The 9,515-nt window shown below is 51.5% G+C and overlaps 3 protein-coding genes across 3 annotated transcripts; 1 reads left to right on the forward strand and 2 right to left on the reverse strand.

Moving 5' to 3' along the window:
• Window positions 1-853: 853 nt before the first annotated feature.
• On the reverse strand, window positions 854-4,859 carry BDV14DRAFT_206235 (ABC transporter ATP-binding protein; the record flags this gene model as incomplete). The annotated part of the gene is made up of 2 exons (XM_073774881.1): window positions 854-3,873; window positions 3,923-4,859. The coding sequence occupies 2 exons, from the start codon at window positions 4,857-4,859 to the stop codon at window positions 854-856; spliced, it is 3,957 nt and encodes a 1,318-aa protein (XP_073621813.1).
• Window positions 4,860-5,371: 512 nt separating this feature from the next.
• Window positions 5,372-7,500, forward strand: mirD (putative MFS siderophore iron transporter). Its single transcript, XM_073770736.1, has 3 exons — window positions 5,372-5,689; window positions 5,746-6,359; window positions 6,406-7,500. The coding sequence occupies exons 1-3, from the start codon at window positions 5,505-5,507 to the stop codon at window positions 7,332-7,334; spliced, it is 1,728 nt and encodes a 575-aa protein (XP_073621814.1). The 5' UTR covers window positions 5,372-5,504; the 3' UTR covers window positions 7,335-7,500.
• Window positions 7,495-9,072, reverse strand: sidJ (putative siderophore biosynthesis lipase/esterase). Its single transcript, XM_073770737.1, has 2 exons — window positions 8,745-9,072; window positions 7,495-8,654 (listed from the first exon to the last, which is right to left on the reverse strand). The coding sequence occupies exons 1-2, from the start codon at window positions 8,796-8,798 to the stop codon at window positions 7,557-7,559; spliced, it is 1,152 nt and encodes a 383-aa protein (XP_073621815.1). The 5' UTR covers window positions 8,799-9,072; the 3' UTR covers window positions 7,495-7,556.
• Between the last annotated feature and the right edge of the window lie 443 nt (window positions 9,073-9,515).

Consider the following 9,515-nt stretch of genomic DNA (forward strand, 5'->3'; position numbering starts at 1 on the left):
GCGTGGCTTAGGAATCTCCCACGTCCACCTTCTAGCACTCTAACAGCCCGAATTCCGACCCATTCCAGCTTCCAGCTGACTTTGACTTTGACTTTGACTGTTTCATGGCATAATCATGCCCATGTCCCACCAGATCTAAAAAAGCAGTGTATGCGAGGAATTCTTGACCTGCAGGTGGCTGAGATACGCGATCTTTCTGCAGTACAACACCGTGAGCGAATGACGGACTCAGAGACCCAGACCTAGTCTCGAGTCAATCCCTTGGCTGTCGAGTTCAGATGCGCCCTGGTAGATCCTAAACTGTGGTGCATCGTGGATTTGCACGCGTTGTCACTCGGGCTACATATGCCTCCTTCTCTCTCCTTTGCTTGCTTAAGCTGATGATCTAGTCTGCGAGCACTTGCAGAACGATCTTTAAGCTGCAGGGTGCGGGTAGTTCCATAGGATTTACGGAGTGCGGATTGGTGTACGCGGACATCTAAGTAGAGTCCCACAGGATCCGATGCTTCCTGGCCTGTCCTAAATTTGCAGTGCAAGGAGGCGCAGCACTCTGGTTACGACGACCGTCAGATGTAGTCTAGCTCGGTTGGGTCTTGAGGTCAGGCTAGATCTAGGCTTAGACACACAAGTCAGCACGTAGATCTTCGTGGTAAGACCTTTGCGAGGGAGGTGAAGGCAGTGTGAGCGACGTTTACTATGCACGATACCAAATGCTATGGTCACCAACATACCAAGTAGAGTGAGAAAGAAGCAATATCAATCCAACACCATCTATAATAATTATATGTATATAAATAATAGTCTATCGGTATAATTTTTCGAAGAAAACAAGAAAAGAAACCAGAAGAAACCGCTAAGTAGCCACCGTCTGGTGCATGACATTAGCACGATAACTCTCCGACCGTGCCAGGAGTTCATCGTGCGTGCCATGGTCTTCGCACCGACCGCCATCAATCAAGTAGATGACATCTGCCTTCTTGATGGTGTGCAGACGATGCGCGATCGCAATGACTGTGATGCCCCTTGCAGCGCGTTCAAGGCCTTCTTGGAGTAACTTCTCAGACTCGGCGTCAAGCGCACTGGTTGACTCGTCGAGAATCAGGAGCTTGGGTTTGCGGACGAGTGCGCGAGCGATAGAAAGGCGCTGCTTCTGGCCTCCGGAGAACTGGCTTCCGTTGGGGCCGCAGAGCGTGTCGTAGCCGTCTGGCAGGGCCGTGATGACGTCGTGGATGTTGGCGAGCTTGCAGGCTTCTTCGATATCGGCTTGAGAGACTTCGGTGCCGGGTCGGGCGCCAAGGCTGATGTTGAACTTGATTGTTCCTTCAAAGAGAACGCTTTCTTGGGGTACGAGGGCGATGGAGTTGCGGAAGTTCACGTCGCGGTGTTTGGTGATGTCGTTGCCGTCGACGAGTATGGAGCCAGATTGAGGTGTGTAGAGGCGTTCGACTAGGGAGATGATTGTGGATTTACCGGCACCACTAGGGCCGACGAGGGCGCAGAACTTGCCAGGCTTGATGTCAACGGTGAGTCCGTTGAGCACCTTGATGTCTGGTCGGGCAGGGTATGAGAAGTGTACGTCGCGGAGCTGAACGCTTGAGGCCTTGCTGTCGGTCTGTGCTGGGGTTGTTTCGGCAGTGGCCTCAGCATCCTTCTCTGAAGGTTCAGGCAGCTCAAGAGGACGGACGTGTCCTTGCATCTTGTCTGAGCCAATCTCAATGAGACCGAGCAACCGAGCCATCGCAGCTCGGGCGGCCGAAAGTTCAGGTGCGAGAGCGAACATTTGACTCCACAGGAGCGCACTGACAAGAAGAGAAAAGACAACAATCAGGAATTGCGTTTGATCATAGTTGCCTGCCAGAATCTGCTTGGAACCCCACCAGTAGGCCAAGGCGTTGACAAGATTACCCAAGAAGTAGGTCATAGCCTGCCAAAGACTTGCTTGCAAAGTAACTGCGAGTGTCTCCTTCCGAGGTCCCTTCAGCGATCGCTGGTAGGTTCTCAGTGTCTCTTCTTCCAGGGAAAGCGATGCGACTGTCTTGATAGAAGTGATCGCCTCAACACCAATGTCGACCGATTTGGTGTAAGCGTTCTCGTGACGCTCTTCAAACTTGCCGAGAACGTGAAGCTCCATGAGACCGGCACCAAGCAAAAGTGGTACGAGGGCCAAGCAGACCAGAGCAATTCTCCAAGCAATGATGTGAGTCAAGATGATGGCGGCGATGAGGTTGACGGTAATTGAGAACAGCGTGCCAATGACAGAACCACTCAGACCAGCCAAAGCGTTACCATCTCTTGTCAGGTACGAAAGAAGCAGAGGAGGCGTTCGGCCGCTTGACTGGTGCCACTGGAGATCCTGCTCCATCATAGACCGGAACGACAAGACTCGAACAGTGTAGACGACTTTCTCAGAGACCCATCCGAACCCAGTCCAGCTAGCGATGTTCCCAAAGAACTCGATGATGGCAAGCACGAAGAACATGAGACCAAAGAAGTCACCCTTGGACCGAATGCTATCCGCGCTGTTGCACGGGTTCAGACTTCCGACAGTCTTCCCGAAAATCACAGCCTCTCCAGAAAAGGCACCACCGACGATAATTGAGCCAAGGAGAGCGAGAACAATCATAATTAAGTGTGGCCTCACGGCAGGTGCGTAACCCTTGACAAGAGCCCACAGGGTCTTGTTTGGTGTCTCGGGCTCATCAGATTCCTCAGGTGCTTCGACCGGAGTCTCGTGCGTTGTGGGCTGCTTCTCGTCAATTTCCGCAAGGCCATCATTCGAGAGACTGCTTCTCTCATCAACCTCTGTCAGGGAAACCTGATCCGTGTTGCTGGTGCTGTTGACACTGGCGGTTGATCCGTTCTTGTCGGAGCTAAGGGTTTGCAGGTTGACCAGTTCAGCATATGAACCGTTCTTTGCCATAAGTGTTGCATGATCACCCTCCTCCATGATGTGACCCTTGTGCATGACGATAATGTTGTCAGCACTGGTGATAGTCGAAAGACGATGGGCGATGGTGATGATAGTTCTTCCGCTAGTGATGTTTGCAATGGCGCGTTGGATACGCTGCTCACTCCGAGAATCCAGAGAAGCAGTGGCTTCGTCCAAGATGAGCACGGCGGGGTCCTTGACGAGAGCTCTGGCGAGGGAGATTCTTTGCTTTTGACCACCACTGATGAGACGTCCACTAGATCCAACGACCGTACCGTATCCGTGCTGCAAAGCAGAAACGAAGGTGTGCGCATCAGCAAGGGTAGCAGCTTTCTCGACCAGGTCGACAATTTCGACGAACTCCGGTCCTTTCTGTTCAGCAACTTCCATCAGACTCTTTCCTTTTCTGATCTCAAGTGCTATATCGGCAAGATCAGAGCTAAGGAGGAACGGTTGCAGATGCCTGTGGTTAGGGTTGCTCGAGTTGACCAAACCGTGTGCGATGTTCTCCAAGAGAGATCTGTCCAAAAGAGAAGGTTCCTGCTGGACCAAACTGAGGAATCCTCTCAAATCCCGAACGTTAACATCACGAGTATCATGACCATCGAAAAGTATACGGCCTTCTGTAGGGTCATATAATCTGGTAACCAGGCCAGCAATGGTCGACTTGCCACTTCCTGAAAGGCCAACGAGGGCAGTGTGTTTCTTGGCGGGAATGCTGAGGCTAATCTTGTCGAGGACGGTGATTTCTGGTCGCGAGGGGTAGGTGAAAGATACGTTCTCAAACTCGAACCCTCCCTCGGCTTGGGAAAGGCGAACACCATCAACGGAAGTTCCGTTGATCAGCGGTTGACGGTCAATGTCCGCGCGCAGCTTTTCGTAAGAGGCAACGCCTGCCACGAAGAGGTGAAGAAACGGCGCGACTTGGCTCAGGAGCAAAGTCGCTGTCTTCGTTAGTAACCATAATGTCATAACCGATTTTTAAGTACTAACCTTCGACCAGGATAAAGATGACTGTAAAGGCAGCACCGACAGTGATGCCACTCGACGCATCGTTCACAGCAGCGGCGACCTGCCTGCTACCCTCCCAGAACGCCAAACCGTTTGCAGAATAAGCGACGAAGTACAGAACTCCAGATTGAATACCCACTGCTGTCGCCTTCTTCAATCCCTCGCGCTCTGACGACTTGAGTGCCTTGGAGAACTTTTCCTCCAGTCGGGCATTCGCACCAAAAGCCTGTACGACGGTAAAATTTGAGAGCGCCTCGGATGCAATCGAAGCAGCAGTCGCGGCGTGTTCGGACATGAGACCGGAGTATTTCTCGATGTAGTGGCTACCGACGAATGACATGAGGAAGTAGGCTGGAATCAGAGAAACCAACATTCCTGCGAGCTTGGTGTCCTTGATGAACGCAACAATGTATGCGGTGACGAAAAAGGAAAAGCTGGCAAGACATATTCCAACCTTCTCGGATGTACCCGAACGGATAGTTTGAATGTCACCATTGAGGCGTGAGGCGACTTCGCCTGGCGGAAGATCGTCGAAATATGACGGCTCTTGGCGAAGTAAGTTTTGTAGATAGGATTCTCGGAGTCGCTGGGCCAATCGAGCGCCGTTCAGGGTCCAGAACGAAAGGTGAATGTAGATCAAGACGAACTGGGCGATCGCCAGGTACACGATAATCAGGATTTTGGAGTTGATGCTTGCTTGGTCGCCAGAGTCGGAAGAGGAGGAGCCGCCGTTCTCCTTACATGTCGCCGCGTTGAAATCGTCGAGAAGTTGACCGAACAGGATACCGATGATCGGAAAAGGAACACCAGACGCTATCGAGCTCACAGTAGCAACTGCCAGCATGCCAAGGTCGATTTTCGAAGGATTGCCGGCCAGCAGCAGGCGGGGGAAACCCGCCATATTCTGAATGAGCTTCATACTGAATGGCACGCTGCAGCATGAGCTTGGCAGTATTGGCACAGCTTGAAACTGCCAGTGAAGGTCGCCGCCAAGTGCTCGGCTGGGAATCGCTTCAATTTATTGAGTTCTGACAATGCACTAGAAGATGTCAGGTCCACAGGCAGAACCTGCGGTCCACCGTGGCCTGGTGGGCAGCCCACTCGGGTTGAAGCATCTCGCTGCGTTAGACCTGCGCGTCAAGCGTTGTGACAGGGATTGGCGGTTACGTAAGTTGACTACTTTGGTTTCAACCAGTAGTGATCATCAAGGGTAGTGGGTGTGGATGAGAGAACCCGAGATGGGCTGAGTGTTCTGCCGACATCGCTGCACGTTAAGATGTTTAGAGAAGAAGAGTCGTCAAATAGACAAGGAAAGATACATGGCACGTGGGGCCGTATTGATTAATTACACTGTATTGTTATACATACAGCCACCGGAACCAGAAAAGGAACTCCAATTTTCTCCCAATTCTTTCTCCGCACGGCTTCTCCATTTTCTTCTGTGGCCTTGGTCCGGCGTTATCTGATCTTTCTTCGCACTAACATTTGTCCCTGGCCTATCTGATTGACCTGTCCGTCATAAATCACCCCCAAATCCACAGTTGAGTTATCAATCAATGTCGCAATGTCGGCGCTGAAGAGACCCTCTTCGTCACATTCCGAGGACACCCCTCTGCTAGGGGACACTCCCAGGCCCAGCAGAGAGCAGCCGCTTCCTGAGGATCCGGAGGCAGCTCAAGATGGAGTCAAACAAGCCGAGGCTATCACTATGGCCTGGTCGAAGGAGTCTCTGGTGACAGCCTACATCCTGTGAGTACTCGATAGTATGCGCTTGAAGAACACGAACTGACCACTGCGCGCCATAGGATGTTCCTGCTGTACTTCGTGAACGCATTTCAATCCTCGATAACTAGCAACCTGTCAGCCTTCGTGACCAGCGGCTTCGAATCGCATTCCTTGATCCCCGTTATATACATCGTCTCCAGCGTCATGTCCTCCGCAACCTACATGCCCCTCGCGAAGATATTGAACGTTTGGGACCGGTCCATTGGCTTCTTGATCATGGTTGCTTTTGCAACTCTGGGGTTGGTTCTGTCTGCAACATGCACGGGCATCACAACGTACTGCATTTCGCAGGTGTTCTACACCATCGGCTTTGCTGGTATGATCTTTAGCATCGACGTCATCACAGCCGATACATCTTCCTTGCGCGATCGAGGCCTTGCCTACGCCTTCACGTCATCGCCCTATATCATCACCGCATTTGCGGGATCAGCTGCCTCAGAGCGCTTCTACGCGTACAACTGGCGATGGGCATACGGCAGCTTTGCTATCATCCTTCCTATGGTTGCTCTGCCCATGTTCGGTTTACTCCAGTACAACCGCTACAAGGCAAAGCAGCAAGGCCTTTTACCGAAGAAAGAGCGCAGCGGCAGGACCTTTGTGCAGAGCATCGTCTTTTACGCTATTGAACTGGACCGTAAGTTCTACCGTTTTATTGCCCCGATTTCACTAACCCTTCTTAGTCCTCGGCGTCTTTCTTCTCGCCACTGGTTTGGTCCTCTTCCTCCTACCATTCACCATTGCCGGTTCCAGAGCGGACGAATGGACCGATACCTACATCATCGCCATGCTCGCCGCCGGCATCACCTGCCTAGTCGGCTTCGTCCTAGCAGAGCGCTTCATCGCGCCAGTCCCCTTCCTCCCCTGGGAACTTCTCGCCTCCAGAACAGTCCTCGGAGCCTGTCTGCTAGGAGCATCCTACCAAATCGCCTACTACTGCTGGAACGAGTACTACACCTCCTACCTTCAAGTCGTCTACGGAACCAGTATTTCAACAGCGGGATACATCAACAGCATTTTCAACGTCATCTCCGGCATCTGGCTCCTCGCCGTCGGTTTCCTCATCAAAAAGACCTCCCGCTTCCGCTGGCTTCTTCTGTGGGCTGTCCCCCTCTACATCGTGGGCGTCAGCCTAATGATCTACTTCCGCCAACCCGGCTGGTCCGTCGGATACCTTATCATGTGCCAAGTCCTCATCGCCTTCGGCGGAAGCACAATGATATCCTGCCAGCAAGTCGCCGTCTCCGCAGCCTCAGACCACAATAACATCGCATCCGCACTTGCCTTCCTCGGCGTCTTCGGCTCCATGGGCGGTGCAGTGGGTAGTAGTATCTCCGGCGCTATTTGGACGAATACATTACCGCGCGCATTGAAGCGGCTTCTTCCTGAGTCGGCCAAGGCAGACTGGAGGGTTATATACGAGTCGCTTGATACGCAGCTGAGTTACCCGATGGGCTCGCCGGTACGGAATGCGATTGCGTATGCTTATGCAGAGACGCAGACGAAGATGCTCTTTGCTGGGACGGTGGTTATGGCGAGTGCGCTGGCTTGGATGTTCCTTATTAAGGATATTAAGTTGAGTAAGGATCAGAGTAAGGGGGTTGTTTTCTAGTTCTCGGGCTAGGCGACGGACAAAAGTCTGTCTGAAAGATCATGTCTATGTTTGACGACTCTGACGATTTGTTATGTTACGATTTGTTTACGCTATAGAGACGAGTTTCCTAGACTGTTAGACTATCTACTAGAATAGACTGTTATATAGAACAAAAGAATTTTGAGAAGTCTATGTATTTTTCATTCCCTCTGTAAGTCTATCCAGATATCCAGTATCTATCTACTGCCCCTCAACACCCCTCAAATACCCCATAACCCTCTTCACAAGGTCCTTCCTCGGCTCCGCCTGATCATCATTACTCAGCGCATGCGAAGCATTCGGAACAAGCCCACTCCCCTCCCCATCCCAAATCTCCTCATCCTGCTTCGAATGCTTATCAACGACACCCCTCCACCTGTTGAGCACAGCCTCCTTATCAACCCATCCCGGCACAGCCTGATCAGACCCAGACATAAGGACCATCAACTTGCCGCCCTTAACAAGCAACTCACTATCCCTGATCTTTCCGAACGTCTGCACAAGTTGGTCCTCGCCTAGATCCGAAGAGAAGAGATCATCTTCGCCTGGTCTCGAAGGTGAATCGGGGGATACAAGGCTCAGGAATCGGCGTGCTGAGAGGGGGACGTTACCCGGGTACCCAATCACCCCCGTCAAATGCAGAGGAAGAAGGACGTCGTGATCAGGGTCCGGGTTCTTGCCCACTTCCTCGCGCGCGATTTTCTCAATCTCGTTATAGATTTCTTTCACCTGCTCGCTTGTACGGCCCATCCAGCCTGTAGAAAGGACATACTGGATTGCTTCGCGGTCAGACACAGGAGCCTGCATTATTGCGCCGTCTAGTTTAGGACGAATCGTATGTTCCAGATCTGAATCGAAGGCCTTCTTGGTGTTAAATGGGTTCGGTTGAGTGAGGTAGTGGATCACGCATTGGGATCCTGTCGAATGGCCCATTAGAACAATTTTGCCTTCTTCCTTCTTGCCATCTTTCTTCTCCCCTCCCGCTCCAAGAATCTTCTCCTTAATAGCAGTCGTCGTACTCCCCTCATTACTAAACTTCCCACTCTTATAATCGCGAATATACTTCAGACACAACGCGATCTCGTCCGTGTCGCGATCAAGATGGCCTAATCCCCATGCGGAATATGAGGATGTGAGGTTTAGTGTGAAGAGCGACCAGTCTGTGTTTTGGAGGGAGTGTGCGAGATCAGCCATGTAGGAGGTTGTTGCGAGGCCGTCGCCGAGTCCGCCGACGAAGAGGAGGGAGTGGGGTTTTGGGGTTGGTGATGTGGTGAATTCGAATGTTACGAGGGTTTCGGTCTATGGGATTTTGTTAGTCGGTGGTTATTCTTGTGGTTGAGGTCCTATGGTTGGAGGGAGAATAATATGGAGGGGTGCGGTGCGACGTACGTAGTGGTGCAGTCTGCCCGGGAGGCCACCAGCTGGCCAGAATTTGGAGTACATTATTGCTGCTCTGGATAATGTAGAGTTCGAGCTTCAGATCAAGTGATGAGGAAGCAATTGAAGTAATTGAGTGAGGGGTGATGTAGTATGGAGGGGTAAATCAATCAGTTAATGACCAAGGTGAAAGAGAGTCGGTCTTATCGGAGTCGGACCGTTAATTTCATCATCATGTGCCTGATGATCTGATTTCTCGCTAGGTCCTCCGAACGGATCCGCCTGCCTGCCTTGCTCTCACTCAAGTTTCAACAGCTCGTTTTGTTCTGTTCCAGCGTCCCACTCCTCGGTGTACACAGAAATATACAAAACAGGACAATACAGACGATACGAGTGGGTTTTGCTCTTCAGGTATACGCTAGTAAGACGCTAAGGCAGAGATCCAGGATCTGATAAGATTGTGTCTCGGCGGAAAGTCTCGCTTCGGTTACGGAGGTGTGCACCAAAAGTCTTCGCCGCGCTAGTAATGACGCTAGGAACACAGATGTACCACACCATCCACGTGCTAGTAAATTACTATGGCAACGAATGTTTTGATACATCATAAATCCTACCAACATTAAGGATTATCTATTAACCTCTTTGAGACCTAGTTTTGAAGCTATTCAGACCGCTATTTCATTAATCTTCATGATTTATATAGTGTTTTAAAGTGCGGATCTTCCTTATTCTCTTGCGAAACGTGCCTGCCTTCCTCCCTCCCTCGCCGCCTTGCTGCTAAAG

This window comes from Aspergillus stella-maris (assembly GCF_047715825.1).
Source record: "Aspergillus stella-maris strain CBS 113639 unplaced genomic scaffold BDV14scaffold_127, whole genome shotgun sequence".
NCBI classification, from domain to species: Eukaryota; Fungi; Ascomycota; class Eurotiomycetes; order Eurotiales; family Aspergillaceae; genus Aspergillus; species Aspergillus stella-maris.